At 45.1% G+C, this 23,797-nt stretch overlaps 2 protein-coding genes across 4 annotated transcripts; both read left to right on the top strand.

Moving 5' to 3' along the window:
- The first annotated feature begins 1,008 nt into the window (after window positions 1-1,008).
- LRIT1 (leucine rich repeat, Ig-like and transmembrane domains 1) lies at window positions 1,009-12,538 on the top strand. 2 transcript variants are annotated; one of them, XM_024561029.4, is made up of 4 exons: window positions 1,009-1,235; window positions 4,832-5,298; window positions 8,397-8,702; window positions 9,903-12,538. In XM_024561029.4, the coding sequence occupies exons 1-4, from the start codon at window positions 1,114-1,116 to the stop codon at window positions 10,877-10,879; spliced, it is 1,872 nt and encodes a 623-aa protein (XP_024416797.2). In that variant the 5' UTR covers window positions 1,009-1,113; the 3' UTR covers window positions 10,880-12,538. The 2 variants fall into 2 exon arrangements, with proteins under 2 accessions (XP_024416797.2, XP_045052161.2); XM_045196226.3 differs by lacking the exon at window positions 8,397-8,702.
- Window positions 12,539-15,718: 3,180 nt separating this feature from the next.
- Window positions 15,719-21,851, top strand: LRIT2 (leucine rich repeat, Ig-like and transmembrane domains 2). Of its 2 annotated transcripts, none has more exons than XM_024561051.4 (3): window positions 15,719-15,834; window positions 16,117-16,898; window positions 18,765-21,851. In XM_024561051.4, exons 1-3 carry the CDS (start codon window positions 15,725-15,727, stop codon window positions 19,508-19,510), a joined length of 1,638 nt encoding a protein of 545 aa, XP_024416819.2. In that variant the 5' UTR covers window positions 15,719-15,724; the 3' UTR covers window positions 19,511-21,851. The 2 variants fall into 2 exon arrangements, with proteins under 2 accessions (XP_024416819.2, XP_045051857.2); XM_045195922.3 differs by lacking the exon at window positions 15,719-15,834 and adding an exon at window positions 15,847-16,011.
- Window positions 21,852-23,797: the final 1,946 nt, after the last annotated feature.

The following is a 23,797-nucleotide window of genomic DNA, read 5'->3' as shown; positions in this document are numbered from 1 at the left end:
AAAAGGTGATGTGTATGATAGGATGAGGTTGGGGGTAGGGGACAATCTGTAAAATGGAAAGTACTTTCAAAAACTCTGAGATATCTGCTGTGGGACCCTCCTCAGAGTATCATGACTTGAGGAGAGGGGCACCCTCTGCCTTCACATGGAGACATCTCATGCCTTTGACATTGGTGGCAATGGCCAGAAGGGCTTAGCTCAGACGGCAGTGTGTGGAGACTGGTTGTCCATAGAGTGTTTGGGAAGCAGCCACTCACCCAGCAGCCTGGGAAGGTTCATGAGCCCATGGGAGATACTTCTGAAGTCTATCCAAAATATCTGTATTTTCCCAATTCCTGCATGAGCAGGTACTTATAAGTGCCAACAAAATTGGGTTCTTACTGCTCATGAGAAAACTTCTGTTTCCACAGGCTGTCGAGGTCTGGGAAACTTGGGTTGCTTAATTTTCATAAATACCCTGAGTAAAGTAACATTACTTCCTTTTGACAGATGAGGACACAGAGGCCAAGAGGAATCATGTGACTTATCAAAGGTCACACACTCCATAAATAGAGGAGCTGGAATTTAAACACAGGCAGTGTGGCCCTGGAGTTTGGGCTCTTTCTAGTACCTTCACTGCTTTTCATTGCTTTTTCACTATGAAATAGTATCACAGAAAATAATTTCCAATAACCGTTATCAGAGGTCAGGGTCTGTCTTCATCTTCTTTAAACCCAGGTATCCTGGTGGGTCTCTGCTGCCCACAGCCTGGTTGGCCTGGGATGGCTTTGTAGGTGGGCAGCCCAGACAGCTGGTCCAGCAGCTGCTTGCCCTGGGATGGCCGCCCACCTGCCTGCCCAACCTTGCCAGGCCCTGGCCTCTCGGGGGCCTGTGACTATTTTACAGGAGGGTATCTCCCCACCCCCACTCTTAGGACTAGGTGATTCCAGGGAGCAATAAGCCGCTGAGTGCTCTGGCTGGAGCTTCTTCCCTAATCCCCAGCTTGTCCGTGTTTATCTGAGGCAGGAGTGTGGGGGCTGAGGAGCCAGTGGGCTGTTGCTGGGCTTGCTGGGCAGGAAGAACAGAGCAGTCCAGGGGCAAGCCCCTGCCTGGGCTACAGAGGAGCCAGGAGCCATGAGGGTGGCACTGGGCATGCTGTGGCTCCTGGCCCTTGGGGGAACCCCCCAGGCCTGGAGCTCTTGCCCCTCTCACTGCAGCTGCAGCCTCCACATCCTGGGTGATGGCAACAAGGCCAGGTATGGTACCATGTGTGTGGGATGGGTCGCCCAGCCCCCACAGCTCTACCAGTGTCGCTGGGTTGGGAGGATTGGATGCAGGGCCCTCAGAGTGTGGCCAGGTAAGACCTCCATTTCCCTGGCACTTGAGGCCCAGGGATCCTATGGGGCTGGTCTGCACTGAATTATTGTCTAACCAGCAGGACATAGCTCTGCCTGGGTGGTACGAGATACCTTAACATTTGGGGGTGGCAGTGGGGCACAGGTGTGCCAGCTCCAAGAGATCCTTTCTGAATCTTCCTCCAGGATCCTGGTGGACGGAACCTTCTTAAGAGTGCAGTAAATCTCCCCCTTATCCCTCCCTTCCTTCCTTCCTTCCTTCCTCCCTTCCTTCCTTCCTTCCTTCCTTCCTCCCTTCCATCCATCATCCTCTCTGTATCTACTCAGCCTCTTCTTTCCCAGGCCTCTCCCAGTCTCTTGCCTCACCTCCCAGGGGTACCCACTCACATCCCAGGTATTTTTTACCACACCACCCAGAAAGGACCACCTGCCTCCTCATGCTCTCCCGCTTTGGGTCTCCTCTGGCAAAGCCCTCAGGAGCTTCTGACTTGACCCCTTTCTAGAGGCTCTCTGAAAGGCCAGGACTGCCCATTCCTTTGCAGACAAGTATCCCTCCCTCCTCAGCCTCTCTTTAACTTTCCTTATTCCATCTGAGCTCTGAGAGCACCTCCATCCTCTTCTCTTCCCCCTGCACGGACATTCCCAGCATGCTGGAGTTTGTGGACCCTTGCTCCTCTACCATGGCGGCTCATTCTCTTTCTCTTCAACTGTCTTTAAAACATCTTTCCTCTGATGCATTCAGCTTATCCATTAATGACCACTGCCTCATCCATCTGGCTCAAGAATTTCAGCCCCTTGCTCAGGGCCTTTCCCACCATCTTTCCTAACTTCTGGAATTCCATCCTCCTTTTCTCCCTTGTCTTGGGGAGACACTGATGGTTTCTGATCAGGGCAATAATATCAGTACGACTCTTTCAGTGATCCTGGCAATGGGTGCTGAGTTGACTGGGTATGAGGGCAGACAGAGAAGAGAGAGGAACCCCAAGAAAGGATACCCCATATGGTCTGAAGAACAGAAAGATCTCCATTTTTGGCCCAAATCTCTGATTCTGCAACTCATGTCGATCATCAGAGGTAAGGATCCTCTTCCAAAGGGAAGCCAGCGCTGAGCCCTGAGCAAGCCAGGGAAATGCCCATGGCCAACGACAGTGTGACCAGCGTGATGAAGAGCCTCTCCTGACATCCACAGAGAGCTGAGTCACACAGCATGAGTGGCAGACTTGGTGCTGGAACCCAAGGCTTCAGGTCCATTTCCAGAACTCTTCTCATCAATGACAATGTCAAGGACAGGGACTGGGGGAGGACTGCTGGTAGCAGGTTTAGCTCTAGGATGGAAAATGACATTCCAAAAGCAGTTTTCAGGGCCCCTATGTCAGCCAGTGGCCATCCCTCCTCTGAAGCTGGACCTCTCACCATTAGTCTACCTGCCTGACAGTCCCAAAGCTGATATTCACCAGCACATGAGCATGGAGTGTCCTATGAGGGGAATGAGTCCATGAAAAGCTGTAGGGGGCCTGAGGTCCCTAATGACCACAGGCACAGATTGTGCAGTCAGACTAAGGCTCCTTCTGCCTCAGATGCCTTCCTCAGCCCATCTCTAACTAGGGCCTTTCAGAGGGTCTAGCTCTTGTGACCTGTGCATGCTGTACACTCCTGTAATCATGAACAGAGCTTGCGTTCCTATGGGTAATGGCATCATCTGGTCGGGGGGCAGTCTGGGTACCTGGGCAGATGTGTCACCATGTTCTTTGTGCCCAGTATGCACCACAGTACTGTTGGCCTGTGTTGGGTTCTTTTATTGGTTTCTTTAATCCCTCCCTTGACTGTTTTCTCTCCCTTTCAAGACTTGTTTTCCCATCAAATCCTTTCTTACTATATATATCCAGACCTCCCTCCTTGCAACACCCAAACCTCTACCATCATTGAAAATATCATTGTGTCCAATGCTCCTTCTCCCTTAGGTATATTATCAGCTGTATGGGGACAGGGTCTATGAGGCTGATATTCTTCTGGATCTTCATAGCACCCATCACTCAGTAGGGGTTCCATGTATATTTGAAGAATATGAATGGGTGGAAAGTAACTGTGCCTTTTGTGGGCACTGTTGACAAAAAATAAAAACAAAAAAACAAGTCAATCCCAGCTGACCTGGAGTAGAGTATGTGAGTTAAGCTGATGAATGTGGGTGGAGTATGGGTGTTACCCAGGAAGGCACGAATGAGCAACATGTTATGACTCCATAAGAGAACAACCTCCCTCAACAAAGCAAATCATGACACCTCCTCCTCCATGTGAACAGAGAAACTCTCCACATGAAACTGGCCCTGCACAAAGGCTGGGTCTCTCCTGCCCAGCCTCTCAAGTTTCCTCTTCTTGGTAATCTTTTCCTTTTTACCTTATGTGAGTGTGCTGCTCTCTGTGATAGCATAGAACACAGCCCTGAACTGCAGGCTCCTTGTGGGCAGGATTGTTTCCAGTTATCTCTCTATCCTCTGCTCTGGTGCCAAACTTAATAGAGCAAGAGAGATGTCACTCTTTGGGCGGAAGGTGCATTGGAGGGAGCTGGTGGACTGAGCACAGTGCTGGGATGCGGAAATTTATGACAGTGGTCAATAGCACTGGGCTTCTACGCATGACAGTTATGAAGAGCTGGTGCACACATGACCTCATTTAAACACCCACACCTCCCTGTGATGTGGAGTCTATTATGGGGCAACTGAGGAAAATAAAGGTTATATCATATATGCAAGGGTGTACAGCCAACAAGCAAAGAGCATGGATGTGAATCCAAATGTGGGGGTGCAAAGTCCCAGCTCTTAAAACCCTTAAGCATCTTATGTTCCCTTCAGAGTTGGGAGAGGGTTGAGGCACCCTGTGTATGGTTTCCCTTTCCGATACCCTTGGTATATATATATATATATATATATATATATATATATATATATATATATATATACACACACACAGTTATACATATATATACACACACACACATTTATATACATACATACATATATGTATATATATTTTTTTAATGAAGAAAGCCAAAATGGCTACAAACACTGAGGTATAATTTAATGATCAAAGACTTTTTAATGCATTTGCAATGGACCAATGCACACGATGATCTGAGGATTCATGAATACTAGTTATTCTTAGTGAAGTGCAGGTGGTGTTGGCTGTAATGGGACATAGCAATTTAAGCTTGAGTTCCTTTAGGCCAGTGACAGAGACCATGCGGTCCTCCTGGGGCCTTGTGAAAGGCTCTGGAAGCAAGAACTCCGACCCAGTCCCCCCCACTCTCCCGCCCCCTCCCCCAAAGAAAATGGGACACTGCTTTTTCCTGGCGCATCTCCAGAGCTCAAGGAAGCTTGAACTCCGGAGTTTGTGTCTGTGACCCATGCAGACCAGCAGGTTTCTTGAAAGGAGATAGGAGAAGGTAGGAATCTCTGACCTGACTGGACCGTTGCTCAAATATCCCCCATTTCTGTGACCAGGACGGTGGTGTGCAATGACCCTGACATGACCCTGCCCCCAGCATCTGTCCCACTGGACACCTCCAGACTGCGCCTGGAGCGGACAGCCATCCGCAGGGTGCCTGGGGAGGCCTTCATGCCGCTGGGACGCCTGGAGCAGCTGTGGCTGCCCTACAACGCGCTAAGCGAGCTCAGCGCCCTGATGCTGCGAGGCCTGCGCCGCCTGCGCGAGCTGCGACTGCCGGGGAACCACCTGGCTGCCTTCCCGTGGGGGGCGCTCAGGGACGCCCCCGAGCTGCGGTTGTTGGACCTGCAAGCCAACCGTCTCTCGGCAGTGCCACCAGAGGCTGCGCGGTTTCTGGGCAACCTCACCTTCCTCGACCTCTCCAGCAACCAGCTGATGAGGCTCCCACAGGAGCTGCTGGCCACTTGGTCTCACATGCAGACGAGGTCCTTCCTTCCTGGCCACCGCACCAGTCTGGTCCTAGGTAAGAGATGGCATCCTTCACTCGGAACCACGTTAGGGTTTTGTGCAGAATACCAAATCTCTCTGAGTTTAGATTCTTTACCTAGAAAACAGCAATCACACCTGTTCCCGGTTTGAGTGAACATTGAGTGAAAGGCTCCTATTGGCACAGTTAGGAGCTCAAGCGCCCAGTCAGACTGCTGCAGTTCAAATTCCAGCCCTGCCTCTTGCTAGATGTGTGTCCTCAGCTTGGCTTCTCTGTGCCTTGGTTTCCTTTTGAAAAGAGAATGATAAAACTATCTATCTCAAAAAAGGTTAGCCTTGTGGGCACAAAGACGGTGCTTAATACACAGTAGGTCACGCGGCAGACACAGAGATGTGCCCCCAGATCCTCATCAAGGTTGTGTGGTCAGCAGAAGCATTCAGCTCTTGCCCCCCTCAGGACAACTTCAGTTGCAGAACAGCCTTGCCCAAGGCCACACACCCTTTCTGAGGGCAGTCCCATCCGAATATGTATCAGGTGGGAATCTAAAGGTCCAGCCACTGGGGCAACTCTGATGGGCTATTTCAGCTCCAGACTGCCCCTCCACCCAGTGATTCACCAGGCCTCCTGCATCCCAGCTTCCTGTCTCTCTCCTGTTTTCTTCCTTTCCCCCTGCATGCTAATCATGTGTGTGTGTATATATATATTTATATATATCTATATCTATCTATCTATCTATCTATCTATCTAGTAACTCTGTTCCGACAACCATGTCAGGCAACCACAGCCAGGAGTGTTGGCTCACTGCCAGAAACAAGGAAAAGGAGGGACAAGAGACCTTCTAGGTCATGCAGCGAGGAGACAGAACCCTGAGACTCAGTTTCCCAAAGCAGTGTTGAATGGGTGACACCAGCTGGCGCTCTCTGATTCTGTCCTGTTCCTAATGGCTTACCAGGTGAACCAGATCTTCTTTCCTGTCCAAGGCTCCTGCATGGCCTGGAGGGTGACAGGTGGGGACATAACTCACTCTGGAAAATTAATTTTAATGACACAAGTCATATATGAATATACGTAAACATTTAAAATATTTCAGAAATAGCTAAAAACCCTTTTGTCTCCTCTAACAATTCCAGTTCCTTCTCCCCTCCTAAAAGGTAGCCACTATTATGTTGATTTGCATGTTCCCTATCTTCTACAGTATATCTACTTACACATACATATACATATGTGCATGCAGAAATTTCATCTGTGTGTTTTACATACAGTTTTATCATATTGTATTTATCAACCAGCACTGATTTTCACCCAGTAGTATGTCTTGGAGACTTTTGTTAGTTACTACAAGTGAATCAACTTCATATTTTTCAACTAGTCCATAATATTTCATAGTATAGTTATACTACACTTTATTTAACCATTCCCCCTTTAATGGACCATGAGGTTGTTTTCATTATTTTAACACCTGTGATGCCACAGAGAGCATTCTAGACATTGCAGCCTGGTGCAGGCAGACAAATGCTTCTCTAGGATAGGAACTGAGAGATGGAATGACTAGCTCATGGAGTGTGCACACTGGATATTTTAATATCAATCTGAGAGTCTCTAAAGGGGCTGGGCCAATACTTGTCCCCCACTGTTCGTGTGTGAGACCACCCATGTAAGTTCACTCTGTAAGTTTATTTGGGTGCCTATGAATGTGTGGGCACAATTCTTCATGCTGGGGATGCTGAAGTGAGCAAAATTGATGAAAATCTATTTTCTCATGAAGCTAACAACAGAAATGGCTAAAATTTTTAACTTTTGCCAGTCTGACAGGTGAACATTTCACTGTCCTTTCACTTTGTCTTTCCCATTCATTTATTGGGGACTCTGTTGTAACAGGCAAAAGCCAGATAGCTCACCACCAGAGCCAGGCAGTAATGAATCTTGGGGTTCAGAAGTATTATTACATGCATTTAACCAGTGACACAGAGTAGTAGCCATCAGTGGGATGGGGTGCTGGGGTGGGAGAAGGAACTGACACCTTCTCAGCTAGTGCTCACCTGAGAGTCATGGATATGCAGCAGATCTGAATGCAGGCTTTCCCCCCTTTTCTTTCCTTATTTTTTATTGTATTTTTTCCATTACCATTTAACCCCTTATACCTGCCTCCCCCTTGAAACCACCATGCTGTTGTCCATTTCTATGAGTACTTTTTTCCTTTTGCTACACCCTCTACCTCCTAACCCCACCCCCCACCAAGAAGTCTCGGCCTGCTCTCTATCTATGAGTTTTTCTCTATTTTGCTTGTTAGTTAAGTTTGTTCATTAGATTTGCAACCCTCACATTCCCCCTTCCAAATAAATCAAATATGTAAATGTATAAGAAGCCATTGATTATTAGATACAGTACCAAATTTAATAACAGTCTCTGGGGAATAAAAAGGATATCACATTAAATGCATGTATTTTGCATTTCAGAAATGCAAACACATAAAAAGGGTTTGTGCCTTAGAACTGAGGACACAAAATACCCCTCTATCTGTTGAAGTTTTTTTAATGGGGGGGGGGCATAGTGAGCTACTTTAAGCTCTATAAAGATGTTCAATTTTAAAGTAAAGAGTGCAGGGATATGACATAGGATTTGATTTCTTAGTCTCCTCACTTCTCTCCTTTTGAGCCTGTGTCAAAGGAACCATGGGTCAGAACAACCGCCCTCATTGCTGGGCTGATGCTGAAAGTTCCCCTTATGCTGGGAGGATAGGGATCAAGTGGCAGAGGTCATTAGCATTTCTAGAAATGGGTTTTGGCATGTTGTAATTATTGCAGAAGCACTCACTAGCCAGTAGCTGGAAAGGATGAGTCTAAGAATGGCAGTAGTAATTGCTAATTTTGTTGGTATGCTGTGTGGCCTACCCATTGCTTAATATGAGTTCTCTTTATTAATGCTTATGGCAACCCTGAAAGGGAACTAGTGCAGTCATTCAAGATGAAGAACCAGGCTTAAGGTCATATAGCTAGTGAAGCAAGGAGCTGGGCTTGGAGGCCAGTTCTGAGGACTCTGAGCTCAGGAGCTTTCTTGTCCTCCCTGAGGGGGAATAGAAGTGGGCCTGGGGATCTGAACAGCTAGGGCTCACCTCTTGCCTTTCATTTCTGCAGGGCTGCAGGACAATCCCTGGGTGTGTGACTGCCAACTCTATGACCTGGTCCATTTCCTAGAAGGCTGGGCCCCAAACCTGGCTTTCATAGAAGCCAGGCTGAGGTGTGCCAGTCCACGCAGCCTGGCTGGAGTGGCCTTCAGCCAGTTGGAACTGAGGAGGTGCCAGAGTCCAGAGCTCCGTCCAGGAGTGACCAGCATCAGGTCTCCTTTGGGCAGCACAGTATTGCTACGTTGTGGAGCCTCTGGGGTCCCTGGGCCCAAGATGAGTTGGAGGAGAGCCAATGGGTACCCACTCAATGGCACAGGTGTGTGAGCCACAGGTACCGCTGTGCTAAGATCCCAGACAAGGGCAGGCAGGTCAGTGTCCCAAATGGGCAGAGTCAGGTGTGCCAAGGAGCAGGAGGTAGGCTAAGCAAGGCTGTTCGCTCTCATTCTGTCTGAGTGGATTTGGACATGTTCCACCCAGAGGTAGGTTATGGGGACAATGGCCTGTCCTATCACATTCCATTAGCTACTCTATCAGAGACTCAGGGCCCACCTTGGGAGGAACAAAATGCTGACTTTTGGTAGAAGATACTCTTTTAGTATATTTAATATTTACAGTAAGTTTCCCAGTTATGAATATTAAGCCAATATCACTAGGAGTAACTAACAATATGGTTATCATTTATGGAGCTCTATATTTGTTAAATGTATCAGTGCACAATGTCATTGAACTTTAGAGAACCTGAATATCCTTCTTATTTTGCATGTAAGTAAATTGAGGTTTTGAGAGGTTCAATGCTTGACCTACATCACCCACTTGCTACAAGGAGGAGCAGCTCCACAATGTGTGATTTTGTGCTGTGTAGACTGAGATGGTTCATCTCTGTCACTGGGTGGGGGCTAGGAGTGGGGTTGCAGGAGTCAGAACTCACCTACATGCAGAAAGAGGGTTAAAGGGGAACAATTTCTTAGCATCCTACCAGAACAGCTTATGTTATTTCCAGCTGTTTTCTGTCTCCTTCAACTAGGTTAGAAAGCATTGCTGTAGAACTATGGATTTAAAATCAACTTACAAACAAAGTTGTATAAGGAGCCCCATATCTCAAACAGAAAGTTGAAGATGCTCTGATTGAATTGACAATGGAGCTGGACAGGGGTAGTCAGAGCACTGCCTCATGTCCACCCCGACCTGCCTTACCCCCAAAAAGCACCTGCCTGCCGCCCCTGAGGGGTCAGCTCTGAAGAACTCCAGGGCTCTAAGGAACACAGTGTGAACATCTCATATTTAGAAGGCAGATCATTCTTAGGCTCTGACTCAGCTTGGGTCTCCCCACATTTGAACCTAGGTGATCTCAGTCTCCTCAGTTAGTCTAAGAAAAGTTGAATGAATCCCAGTGTTTTCTTGGGATGACAAGGTCTTTAGTAGAGAGTGCATAGTCCAGGGGCTGTGAACTTGGGCCTGGAGGGAAGGTTGAGGCAGATGGGCCCATTCATTCTCACATATGCCTCTTTTTCCTCAGTGCACCAGGAAGTCTCCAGTGATGGCACAAGCTGGATTCTGCTGGGTCTGCCAACTGTGTCCCACCTTGACTCTGGAGACTACATCTGCCAGGCCAAGAACTTCCTGGGAGCCTCTGAGACTCTTATCTCCCTTATTGTCACTGGGCCCCAGACTTCCACAGAGCACAGTGGAAGCCCAGAGGCACTGTGGGCAAGGACAGGTGAGGGGGCAAAAGCTGCTGCCTACAACAACAAGCTGGTGGCCAGGCATGTCCCTTATATCCCTGAGCCTGCTATCCTGGCCACTGGCCCCTCTGTGCCCACCGTGAAGGAGGAGCTGATGCTCCAGCACTTCCAGATAAGTGCCCCAGCAGAACACTTGAATGAGCAGGCGGGACCCCAGGAGGACCAAATGGTGAGGTCTCTCAAAGTGTTAGGGGACACTTACCAGAGTGTGACCTTGGCATGGAAGGCCCCTCAGGCTGGGAACACAACTGTCTTCAGTGTCCTCTATGCAGTCTTTGGGCAGCATGACATGCGGCAGGTGGTTGTGCAGCCTGGGAAGACCAGGGTCACCATCCATGGGCTGGTGCCCAAGACCAAGTATGTGGCATGTATCTGTGTGCGGGGCCTGGTGCCCCGGAAAGAGCAGTGTGTCATCTTCTCCACCAACGAGGTGGTGGATGCTGAGGCCACTCAGCAGCTCATCAACGTGGTTGTAATCAGTGTGGCCACTGTCATCGCCCTGCCCCTCACACTGCTTGTCTGCTGCGGTGCTCTCCAGAGGCACTGCCACAAGTGCTGCACTGCGGGCTCCTCTGAGTCTATGGGTGCCTATGTCAACCTGGACAGGCTGGGCCACAGTGAGGTTGGCTCAGAGGAGCTGTCCCAGCACAGCCTCAGCGAGGCTGAGAGGCTCCTCTCAGGCCGCTCTAGCCTGGACTCTCAGCTCTTGGGAACCAGGGGGTGCCGACGAATCAATGAGTACTTCTGCTAAGGGGCCTGCTCCTCCCATACACATAGATGCCCACATATTTGCTCTGACAACGTTCTACTCCCACATGCTCACTCTGACTCCTGAGTCGTGCTCACCCACTCTTACCCACTTGGGTGCTTGCTTATTCATCCATATATATACAACAGCTAACAGTTATTAAAGCACTTATTATATGCCAGGAAGTGTTCTAAGTGCTTTATATGCATTAACTAATTTAATTTTTATAACAATCTTTTGCAGTAGGTACCACATTTCTCCTCATTTTCCTGTAGAAGAAATAGGGGAATTAAATATCTTGCCTGTATCAGTCCTTTTTTGCTACAAAACAAAGGAAAGCAAAACCTCAGTGGTATACAGTAATGAGTACTTATTCTCACACAATCCACAGGTTGGTGAGTTGACTGAGGTGGCTTTGTTCCATGTGTCTTATTTGGGGCCCAGGATGGAGAGTCAGTGGCTACTTGGGAAGGTTCCTTCCATGGAGAGGTCAGATGATATCAGGGGAATGAGCAAAAATATATGATGCCTCTCAAAGTCTTGGCTTAGAACTGGCACACTGACATTTCTGTCTCCATTCTATCTGCCAAAGCCAGAACCATGGCCAAACCCAACTCTAAAAGGGCAGAGAAGGACAGTTCTCTGCTGGAGGTCATGTTGGGGCAAGAAGTATTTTGCTGTGTCTCAAAGTCTTCCCACTCAGTGAGCCACTTAAAAGGAGGATTCTGCTTCTGTTTGCTTAAAGATGGGAAACACCTGAGATGTCTTTGAGTGCAGGAGCAGGCAAACATTCCTGCACAAGGGCAGATGTTGTGTGTCGTCTGCAGGACTGAGCATCCAGGGTAGTTGGTGCCAAAACCTTTGGGTAATAACAACTGAGAAGATTTTGGACAACCAGTGATCCAAGGGAACTATTTGGCTGGTATAATGATTTCCAAAGTTACTATATTTCCTCTCACATTTACGAAAGACCTTATAACATATGACCTTACAGTATATTTTTCTGTTTTCTCTCATTTGACCCTCAAAGAATCCATTATAAAGACTGGGCTACTTGGTTTTACAGACTAGAAAACCGAAGTCCAGAGAGCAGAATAATTTATAGAGGGTTGTGATGGATTTTCATGGAGGATCCAAGTGTTTAATAACTTTCTGGGTAGGCTGAGGGTTATGTTCACCTGATCTCTGCAATACAATTCTCAGCAGGGTCACTACAGAAATGGATTTTTTGTGTGTGTGCCACCTGAAACATGGGATCAGAACCATTGGAGCACTGATGCACACGAGTGCAGAATTTCCATACATGGATGTTTTTTGCCCATCACCTGCAATCTGAAAGCAAGAACATATTTGTATGTTAGTATTTACCCAATATTTGTGTGTGTATGTGTGTATGTGTGTGAGAGAGAGAGAAAGAGAGAGAGAGAATTCAAACTTTCCCATGATTCCTTAAGATCTACTCTGGTGATCTGTATAAAATACCCCCAAGACAGTCAGCCTCCTAACACCCATCTGTCACCATTCTTCCTTTGTGTGTTCTGTCTTTTTTTAGATTGCTGTTATGGAGAATAGTCAGACTGGATTGTGCTCGTGAATATTAAATTACTGAAAAAAACCAAATTCCTGTTGTAAAAAATAAAATGATGCCTTGTTTGTGTATTAGTCTTTTGGTATATGAGTCAGTCCTTGAAAATCTAATGTCTTCTTAGAATCCTGGGAAAAACATTTCTGGTTGCCCAGTGCTGAAGACATGCCTGCTCTATGGTGATCCCATAACATTCCACCTTTGGAAGTTGTATTTGGAGGGCGGTTGGAACTGCAGCATCTCCATTTTCTGACTGCTACATGATTATACTTCTCTTTACCTAGGCAGAAGCTATTTCTGATGTTATTCACCTGTAATTGCAGATCTAAGTTGCAGAGTACCAAAAGACAAATAATAGAAATTATATCCCAGCAAGTAGATGTGGGCTATTCAAATTAGACTATCGATCAAAGTACTTAATGATCAGTATTTAGAGAATTAGAGCTGGAAATTTTTGCCAGAAGAGGCAAAAGTCAACTTACAAGTACTTGAGCATATTCTATTTGATTGCAAGGGCATTTCTATCTAGTCAGAACAGGTTATGCTTATGCTGTGCTAACAATTCCCAAATTTCAGTGGCTTGACATAGAAAAATTTATCTTTGCTCTCACAGAGTCTACTTGAGTCAGTGAGCAATGTGGATGAAGGAAAGGTTCTGGTCCTCTTATTCACTCAGGGTCACAGGCTGTTGAAAACACCGCCATCCAGAATGTCACCAATTGCTGCAACAAGTGAAAAGAGAAACTGGAGAGTCATGTAGGGGCTTTTAAAACATAATTTCTGCTAACATTTTATTAGCTAGAATATTAGTCACATAGCCCACCTATTTCAAGGGAGTTGGGAATATAGTCTTCTGTGTGTCCACCACAGGCATGCCACAGAACACAGATAACCAAGGGGACATCTCAGACATGACTGGTGGAGAAGTGAGGGAAGAGCAGCAGCTTGAGGAAGAGGAAGGGCAGTTCATCTTACTTTCTGATGAGTCTCCTAAGTCTCTGTCTGAGTTGTACCAAAGTTCCACCAAATGAATAGATAAGAAACTCTCTGATTAATATTCTGTTAAGAAAAGCCATAGAGCTGCAGCCTAAAAGCCATTTATATATAATTATTTCATAAACACCGAGTAAGTTCTCTCCTGTGACTCTGTGTCTTCCACTCTAAAGCCAATTCCTAAAAGCATCCTGCAGGAAGGGACATAGGGGTGTAATATACTGAGACTCCTTCCCTTTGGGTGTTAAATCTCTTGAGTTTAGGGACATCACTTAACTACAGTTATGTAAGAAAAATAATATAAACCAAGTAACTTTAATTGTACCAGTCTCCAGCCTTAACTGACACCATACCTACTCCCTATGTCCATATGCCTCATTATGAAACCAGGGATGAAGGGTTGGGAGAGGAGGTGGAGCAGTGCTGATGTGGCCTGAGGGATTCCAGAGGTGACAAGCTTTCAGCAAACCGCTAGAAGGTTGGATTGAACTGGACTCATTTGAAGAGGTTAATACAGAATGAACAGAGAAGAAATTGTGTGTGTGGAGGTGGGGTGAGAATTCTTTACGCGTTTATAATTTGGAGTGAGAACATATCACTAGCGGTTTGTGATACCCGTAGATTAAAACAGTTTTATCCAATGAAGCAAATTTAACAAAATCTTGGCCAACCTGGTAGGGGTCTCTGTCGTGAGAATCACCCATCAGTGCTATTCCCATCAGGCCAAACTGGCCAAGCCCTTGTGCCCTCACCACCCTTAGTCACTGCATGTGGGCTGCATGAGGAAGGGAATGGCCCCATGCAAAGACTCCTTGCAGGTGAACATCAACTCCTCCCTTGAAGGGGGTCTAGGCAGCATATCTCCATGTACACCACAAGCTGTGTGCCCATAGAACTCTCCTTGTTTTGATTTTTTCTGTTAGGGGAACTCTAGAGATCTAGCCAGATTGTGAATGTCTGAAATCTCCAGCAAGTATATCTGGGTTGAATGGGAAGCCTGAAATGTAATCAGCTTAGTTGTGACCCATTTCTCCCCTCACTGGTTAGCTACTAAGAGGATTTTCTTCTCTGAGGCCTTTTGTAGGGAATAATGTGTATTATGAGTCTTAGGGAACCCATGGAATTTCAGTATTCACCAGGTAGTACCCCAAGTAATAGGGAAGTAGACTTTGCTGTTCTTCAAGAGTATGTTGACATGGGAGATGAATGAAAATTCACTGGACACCTACTGTATGTTAGGTACTTTATTTTACATAATCTCAAAATTACCTAGAAGCACTATTAAGTGTTTGTTAATTTCCTCACTTCGCAGAGGAGAGATTAATGTCAGAGAGGTTAAATGACTTTCCAAAGTTGTCAAGACTAGGGAGCATAGGCTAGAGAGAAGACCTCACCACTGCAGAAGACCTCACCATAAGAGTTTTCCTCACCACTGCATTTCTTGCACCTAGTGTGTGGCTTAGAGCAGAGGACCAATAGATATTTTTTGATTGAATAATGGGTGGCAGAACAAGTATCCAAAAATCACATAAATGTAACTTTAAAATATAGGTCTTTTTTTTTTTTTTTAAATCATGAAAGAGGTGCAGCATTCAGGAAAAGTCGTGAGATCCAAGATAAAATAAAAAACACGTTTTAGTTTAATCAGAAAACACAGTCTTGTGGTTTACCTTTTGCACCATAATGCTTCTCTGACTCTGGTCATCTCAGTGGCAGATGCACCTGCCTCAAAGCAATAGAGATATGATTCCACCATACAAACTCCACCACACAAGATTTTGAGAAGAGAACCATACAGAGCTGTGGTCACAGAATTACTTGTCACCCATCATCTGCATTCACTTTTAGAGTATGGTTGGAAATTCTAGGTTTCAGGATCCAATTGTGATGAAATATTAAATGAATTTTGCCAAATTACCTGAACCATGGTGCGCAGAATAGCACCACCTGCTGGTGTCTCAGATCTTTTAGTGAGAAACTGAGGGAAAGCAGTATCAGGACAGAATTTGACATCTGCCTTAGAGTTTGCTTTCTGAACTCAAGAACCACACAAAGGGTGAATTTCCTGACCTTAGTCAAGAGACATAGCTCCTTCACTATGGGTTCTCACTAAGCTTGTGATCTGGGTCACAACAGACCTCAGAGTGTCCAGGGACTTTTCCACTGCTGTGCTGACCTACATCACCATGGATTACCAATAATGGGATTTGCCACTTAGAAGCCAAGGCTATCTTATTCAAAATTCTCAAGTTATTTTCATACAGAGGGACATGGCTTCAGTTTCCCACTATTTCCTGCTAGTTCTGGCCTTTCTGGATTTACATGCAACTCAACCACCCTGTCTGCCAGGATGTACCTGTTCAGAGGAGATTTTTGGCAGGTGTGCTGTGCTAGCAGAGCTGTAGGGGATGGGCTTTCTTCGGGGAGTTTTTAGAGTGGGAGTATGCCTAGAATTTGCAGGAAATTAGAAAAAACTCTATGAGGCTCATTTTAGTTGGTACTGAACTTTGGTGAACTGTGAACTTTTACCAAGATAAGTTTAACTCTTTCATTTCAAGTGAGTGATTTTTTTTTTCTAATTCATAGTCTAATGCCAGGATAAGCTCGTACCACCTACAAGTTTCCTGATGTTCATCTTAAAGCTTTTCTGTTTCTTGTACAGGACTCTGCAGTGCATGTCCATCTCTTTGAGAAAGATCCCAGGGAAACTTCCTGAAGAGTTCAAGCAAGTGAGAATTGAACGTTCATCCTTATTTGAACTGCCCCGAGGGTCTTTTGTCAACATGAGCACAGTGGAATACCTTTGGCTCAATTTTAACGATGTCACTGTGATCCACCTAGGAGCCCTGGAGCACTTGTCAGAACTGAAAGAGCTGAGACTGGAAGGAAACAAACTTCATTTAGTACCATGGACAGTGTTCTGTGCCACCCCTCTCCTGAGAGTCTTGGATCTCAAACACAACAGGATTGATGTACTCCCTGAGCTGGCTCTTCAGTTCTTGGTCAATCTGACCTACCTTGATCTATCTTTCAATAGGCTTACAGTTGTATCCAAGAGTGTCTTCTTGAACTGGCTGGCCTACCAGAAACACCAGCAGCCTGACTGTGGGGCCAAGATTCTCTCTAGTATGGTGCTGGCGTTGCACAACAACCCTTGGCTATGTGACTGTCGCCTAAGGGGACTCTTCCAGTTTGTAAAATCCATCAGCCTCCCAGTCATCCTGGTGAATCCCCATCTGATGTGCCAAGGCCCTCTTTCCAAGGCAGGGCAGTTTTTTCATGAAACTGAGCTCAGTGCTTGCGTGAAGCCCCAGATCTCAACCCCCAGTGCCAATGTCACCATCCAGGTGGGACAGAATGTAACCCTGAAATGCTTGGCACAGGCCAGCCCTTCACCAACCATTATATGGATGTATCCCCTGAGCATGTGGAGGGAATTTGATGGTAAGCCACATGCACCCTCTTAATGTATCTGGGATAATGGGGAGGTCTATAGCAACCTTATCCTCAATAGAGAGGTACTAAAATGGGCCTAAGTAAGATTGGGACAGGCCTGAATTATCCACACCACAACAAGGTCGTATTACACTATTGGCATTCTTTTAAATGATTGCATACAGATCTATATAAGATATATATATGATATATAATATATATATTCATAAACACATATAAATGTGTGTGTATATATATATATATACTTTATATATAAGTATATATGTATATTTATGGATTTCATGCAACTCAGCCTTTCTGGATTTACAAGCAACTCAGCCATCCTGTCTGCCAGGATGTACCAGTATATATATTTATATATAAAGCATATATATCTTATATAGACATATGTAAATATATATCTTGGAGTTGACTTAACATTATATAAATATTAGAGAATTCTTTGAACAAATATAATTTTGAGGACTTTTTAGGTGCAAAACACTATCCCGTGTATTTTTAAATCATAGTAATTTCTGAGTAGGATCAATTATCTATTACATATTTCCTAAACTTGTCTGAACAGACTCACCTGGGGTGTTTGTTTGAAATAATATTTCCAAATTTCCCCTGCCCTGGAAATCTGGATTAAATGATTCCAGGGGAGGACCTGAGAATATATATTTTAACAAGTCTTTTCTCCTCCCCCACCCTTCACCCCCATACCCTAGCTGATTCTTAACATCAGGTGGGAAGTCCTAGATATTGACTGAATTTTACACTTTTCACCACTTTGTTGACCAGACCTTATTGATTTGAAGTTGTAATACTAGGTTTCAGGGAGAGGTGGGCCTGTGGACCCCACAACTGGGATTCAAACCTGCCTCTCATTTCCTGAAACTCTGTGCTTGCTCTGTTTTTATGCCTCAGCTGGAATCACCTTTAATGATACCCTGAGGGTTGGGGCACATCACAAAGCCAAGATGGCCTCCCAAGTGGTATCTAAAAGTTGTCTAGAAGACAACTAGAAATATCTGAGTAAAACTTGAGAAATACAGTCAGTCATCCAGACATTTGTATATGTGGTAACAAACCTCTGAATGATTAAGAATACTGAATTAACTGAAATTTTGACTTTTTCCTATCATTTTGATCACATTTTATAGGCTTGAAGTTAAACACCAATGAAAGTAATATAAGATTTATTATTGTAGCTTCTTTGAGAACAGCGAAATGTATCCAGATATTATCTTTTGTGATGCTCTGTAATTAGTCTCCTTGTACCATTTATTCTGTGAGTAATAATAACAGCTAACACAGAACACTTACTATCAATCTTATTGAGTAAGTACTATTATCATCCCATTTTACTGATGAGGAAATTTAGGCCAAGAGAATCCAAAGAACTTATCAAAAACCATATACCTAGTAAGGGATAGAACCCAGGCATTTGGCTCCAGGTTCTAAGTCACTCCACATCCTGGGGGTGAGAGGGCACTTCTTGAAGGTCACAATATGCACAGCCACACAGTTGTGAGAGATATCCTGGGAACCATGGTGTTAGCTCAGCAAAGCTAAGGTAGTTTGGTGGAAGCAGCTAATGTGGTTGAAGAACTTCATAGACAGAAACAAGTTTTCAGATCAGTTGCTGCCTCTGAACAACACTCATTATGGGAAAGTCACTTAATCACGCCAACCCTCAACTTCCTATGTGTAAAAATTGGGTACTTATCTTAAAGGGTTGTTGAGAGGCAACACCTGACACCAAGTACATGCTTAATAAATGGTAACCACCACCTTTAAAAAATGGCACTGCTGGATACTTCAGTTGTCTATCAGGGAAATGCACAGCTGTTTTGCTCTCTCTCCACCCAGTGTTGACTTCATCCATCGCAGAAGATGCTGTTCTGTCAGAGCTGGTCATACCTGCGGCCCACCTAGTAGACAGGGGCAATTACACCTGTGTGGCTTCCAATTCCATCGGCAGGAGCACCGTTGTCATCTCCCTCCATGTCCAGCCTCTCCTAGTTCTGCCTGCATCCCATTCTCTTTCCATCCCCTCACAGGGTAATGTCTACATCAACCTCCGGGTCATCAAGCAGACCATGCACGGGGTCCTGCTGGAGTGGTTTACAGTGGGCAATACCTCTGAAGAGGAGTGGGTCACCCTCTATGTTGTCTCAGATGTATCCCTCAGGAAGGAGATGGTTTACATTGGGCCTGGAATCAACACATACATTATGGATGACCTCCTCCCGGGCACAAAATACAAGGCATGTGTCAGCTTGGGGGACCAGCCACTGCACCAGGGCCAGTGTGTGGTCTTTTTGACAGGTCGGGACAGCAGTGGGTTGGACGAACGGGAGCGCCTCCTGCACATCACTGTGGTCCTGTGTGCTGTACTGCTGGCTGTGCCTGTGGGCGCCTATGTCTGGGCAGCCCAGGCCCCCTGCAGCTGCAGGAAGTGGGGCTTGCTCTGTTGTCCTCATCATAGGAAAGCCCCCAGGCTCCCACTGGCAACCCCACAGCACAGAGATCATACAGTGGTGTGTGAGGACGGCCTGGGACACAGGGACACTGAGGAGAGTGAGGGAAAAGGAGGAGAAGGAGATAGTGGGTGAAAACCCTGGGCTAGGTCTAGAGAAGTGTGGGCCTCCAGACACTAAACTGACCTTCTGTGGCCGCTCAGCTGGGTTTGATCTATTTATTCAACAAGTATTTATTGAGCACCTACTGTGTTCTTGGCACTGAACTTGACACAATGAGCAGTTCTTATTTTCATGGAGCTGATGCCAGTGGAACTTTATCCTGTCCATTAATCATTTTTATTATTCACGATGTCTAAAAATTAATAAGTATTTCTATTTCCACATTTATAGCCCTATAACACTTACATGTTTACATGTAACATTCACATATAATATTTCACATGTGTTATCCTATTAAAGAAAAGTAGAATTTGACCCCTTTTTACAAGTGAAGAAATGAGGCCCAGAGAATTACATTACCCATCTAGCAGGTGCTAGAGGCAGTGCTCCAAAAAGGTTCTAATTCTATTGTTTCCTCTAAATGTCTGCTTTGCAGTATTCTTGTTCTACTGTTGTTCAGAAAGTGTTATTCTCCCTCTTAATGGCAACTCCCAATGACATCGTGTAAGTTTGATGTTCCAAAAAGCTGTCCTTTGAGTGGTAAGAGCCTGGTGGGTGATGCACATCTGATTGTCTGTGTCCCCAAGGGCAATCTTTTGTGCTCCAGAGAGCCTGGTGCCATTAGCACTGAGCAACAGAGTACTGGCTGCAGCCCAGGGCTCAGGCTCCAGAAAATATTGGAATGGAGGCTCATGAGGAATGGAGGGGTCTCCATGAACCCCAGAGACAGCTCACCATCCCTTTGGGAAACCAAGCTGTTGAAAACCTGAATTTAAACCCACATCTCTCTCCCCACAGCTTCTTCCATTGGTCACAAAAATATTCCCTGACGGCTGTAAGCATAAGCTGGCCTCTTTGTAACATCCCCACAAATGTTTCTCCCTCCTTCCCACCGTTCTTACCAATTCCTTCTCATCTTTCTAGGCCTATCTCAAGGATCATGTCCCCATTAGCTTTCCGTGATTCACATCTCCAGTAAAAGTAAATAGAATCGAGCAGGATATGCAATGGTTTCATTGGTTGCAAGCCCTTGGGGGCACAGACCCAACTTCTTGCTGAGGCTACGGGGCTCATCCAAAACCTGGACTGTGTTGAAAAATCAATGTTGGTTGAAACTAATTTTTAAAAATTAAAGACTGCTCTCATATTCAGGCCAATTGTTCCCTCATTTCTTCAAGTTCTTATTTATTTTCTTCTGAGCATTAGAAGAAGAAAACCCTTGTAATGAAAATTTTGAGTCATATCAAAATTGGAAGAATCCCATTCCTTTCCCTCAGTCAGCTGTAGTAATTTTTTTTAACATTTTTTAATCTTGTTTCATCTAGTCCTTGCCCTCAAGGACTGTTTTTTTTTGTTGTTTTTTTTTTTTTAACTGAAGTATTTAAAGGCAAATACAAAGCCCCACAGTTAACTTGTGAATATTTTAGTTTTATCTGTAACAAATTTAAAAGTTTTTTTAATTAATTAATTTCTTTTTAGAGATTAGGGAAAGGAGGGCAAAGGAGAGGAAGAGAAACAGCAATGTGTGGTTGCCTCTTACACGCTCCTCCACCAGGGACCTGGTCTGCAACCCAGTCATGTGCCCTGACTGGAAATCGAACCAGCAACTCTTTGGTTCACAGACTGGAACTCAATACACCAAGCTATAATAGCCAGGGCCCAAATTAAAAGGTAAAAAAAAAATGCTATTATCACACCTAAGAACTTGTATTTTAAAATTATATGTATATACACAGTTATATATGTAGAAACAACACATTCTAACATTTATATATATAGCAGAATTTGTTCCTGTGAAAATTCCCATGATAAATTTTGTAGAAAAAGGTCAGAGTAAGGCATGAACTTGTACTTCTATTGGCTCCTGAGAGTCAGGAGCACTTGGTAAACTGGGACAGTGTTCAGCTGCTTCAGTGAACATGAAAATTTAGGGAGAGGAAATAGGTCTACAGAGGATTTCCGGGAATCTGTCTCTTTAAGACCCTAGACTTCCCTTTAACAAATCCTAGAGCTAAGATGTACATTACTCAGATTCATTAGGCAATATGACAGTAGGTATAAAAGCATAGACACTGGAATCCAGTTTCTTGGGCTTAAATGTTGGCTTTGCTTCTTGCTTTGGAATATCAAGCAAGTTACTCCATTGTTCTGTGTCTTAATTTCCTCATCTATGAAATGGGGATAATAATAGTACCAACCTCATAGGGTTGTCTGGATGATTATATGAGCTTTTACATGTAAAGCTCTTAGAACAATGTATGTCACATAATAAGCTCTCAGTAAACATCATCACAATAAATGTTATCACCATTTATGCTATGTGTGTGAGTTTATGTGTGTTTTTTTAAATGTGACTCAGCATACAGACTCGGCCATTTGGAACATCAGATCTTATTAGGATTACATATGTGTGTAGATGTATAAATATATATGTAGTGACATAATATCTATGCTAATATCCTTCACATGTTCTGTTTAATTACTGTTTAAAGGTGCTATAATTTTAGATTCAGTTGTGCAATTTTGAGGCAGTGCTTTTGATTCAGGAGATATTTGTCAGTAGGGCTACTCACTTTCAGGATAAAACCACTGTTAGTCTCAGGCCTCTGCTATTGGCAACCTGAGGAAGGAATTTTGTCCTTTTTCTCTTTTCTTTTTCTGGTTCGTTACAGTCTGTATCCCTAACACCTAGCAGAGGGCCTGGCACATGGGATATACCTCAGAAACTGTACTATTAAAGGAATGATTGAGTAAATTATATTGGAAGTGGACCTTAGCCAAGGAGATACATTTGCAGAAGTTCATGTCATGCAAATACCCTCAGCATCACCAGCCTGTTGCTTCAAAATAAGATCACTTACTTTATTGATCACAAATGAAGTCATCATTACCTCATTCTGCAAACTAGTCCCTTCAAAACACTGCCTCCCTAAAAGTTATTTCTGTTAATCTCCTAAGGGGTCTTTCATGTATCCTCTCCACATGCCAGTCTGGTAGCTTTAGTCCTCATGTGGCATCGTCACTCCTCTTCTTCTCCATCCTTCCATGGCCAGGACCCTGAAGACTACCAAAGAAACCTCACTACCTGCCAACAGATGCCAACATCCATGTTAGGTGGACTGACCCTCCTAAATCTCCCTCCTTGTTCCTGCAGGTACAGAGGAAAGGTTCCAAGGCCCAGCAGTGGATGAAAACATCCTGGAGAGAAGGATGTGTGGAGGGGGTCCTCTCCTCCAGGATGTGGTACTCTAGCACATGGACTGTCAGCCACCCTCTAATGCCCTCTCATACAGCTAAGCATAGCAATTGTCTCCCGATCTTGTATCAGCACATGCAAAGCTGGTGCCAGGTGCTTTACATAGATTAGCTCTTGTCATGTCATCCTCTTCACAATGATTCTTTGTACCATTTATTGCTGAGAAAACTGAGGCCCCAAGTCACACTCAAGTGGCAGAACCAGGATTCAGACCCAGGGCTGTTAGACTGTAAAGCACTATATTATTTCATATAATTAGAAAGTCTGAGCTCAGCTACAGGGAGAAATACACACTATTTTGCAGATTTCTTTTAGTCATATCTGTTGATTGTTCGTGGGTCTAAAGCTGCATTCTTACAGCCCAGGATAAATGGGCCTGCCCAGTCTATCACCCCTGCCTCCCAGCTCCTTACCTTGAGGCCTAACATTGTCCCAGCTTGTAGTCTAGGACCTTCCCAGTGTAACTGAGCAAGCAGCTCCTTGGACCCCACCATTCCTTATGGCAGTGAAACCAGCCCAGCTTCACTCACACAGACTGGGGGTCTCCTCCAATGCCAAACAGGTGTGTTGGTGCCTCATGTTTAGTGGTATTGTCCTCCTCTCTCTCAATGTGGCTCGTGCTGGCAACTAGGCACTTTCCTATACTTTTCAGTGTAAGAGTTGCCCACGTGCCCAGTTTCCAAGATTGGTTCTGCCTTGGCTCCAGTCCCTGGGCTTGTCCCCTCCCAGGGCCTTGATGCTGGCTTGAGCTGCCGGCCTAGAGGCCTTCAAGACCATTGTCACAGAGCCAACACTGCTTCTCAAGTTTTCATGCCTACGTCAGGTCTCCCAATTCCTGCCTTTGCTGGGCTGTGTTGGGATTGCTTAGTTCTAGCTCCAGATTCCATTCCTCCTGAAGCAGCCCTGCCAAGAAGAAAACCCAGTCCAGGCCCGCAACATGCCATGCGTAGGTAGACAAGCCCTGCAAATGTGCTGCTGTCAGAGAGTCTGAATGGCAATTTGGA

Source organism: Desmodus rotundus, chromosome 4, assembly GCF_022682495.2.
Source record: "Desmodus rotundus isolate HL8 chromosome 4, HLdesRot8A.1, whole genome shotgun sequence".
In the NCBI taxonomy this organism is placed as follows: domain Eukaryota; kingdom Metazoa; phylum Chordata; class Mammalia; order Chiroptera; family Phyllostomidae; genus Desmodus; species Desmodus rotundus.
The sequence above is the reverse complement of the archived record's forward strand: the minus strand, read 5'-3'. Positions and strand labels throughout refer to the sequence as shown.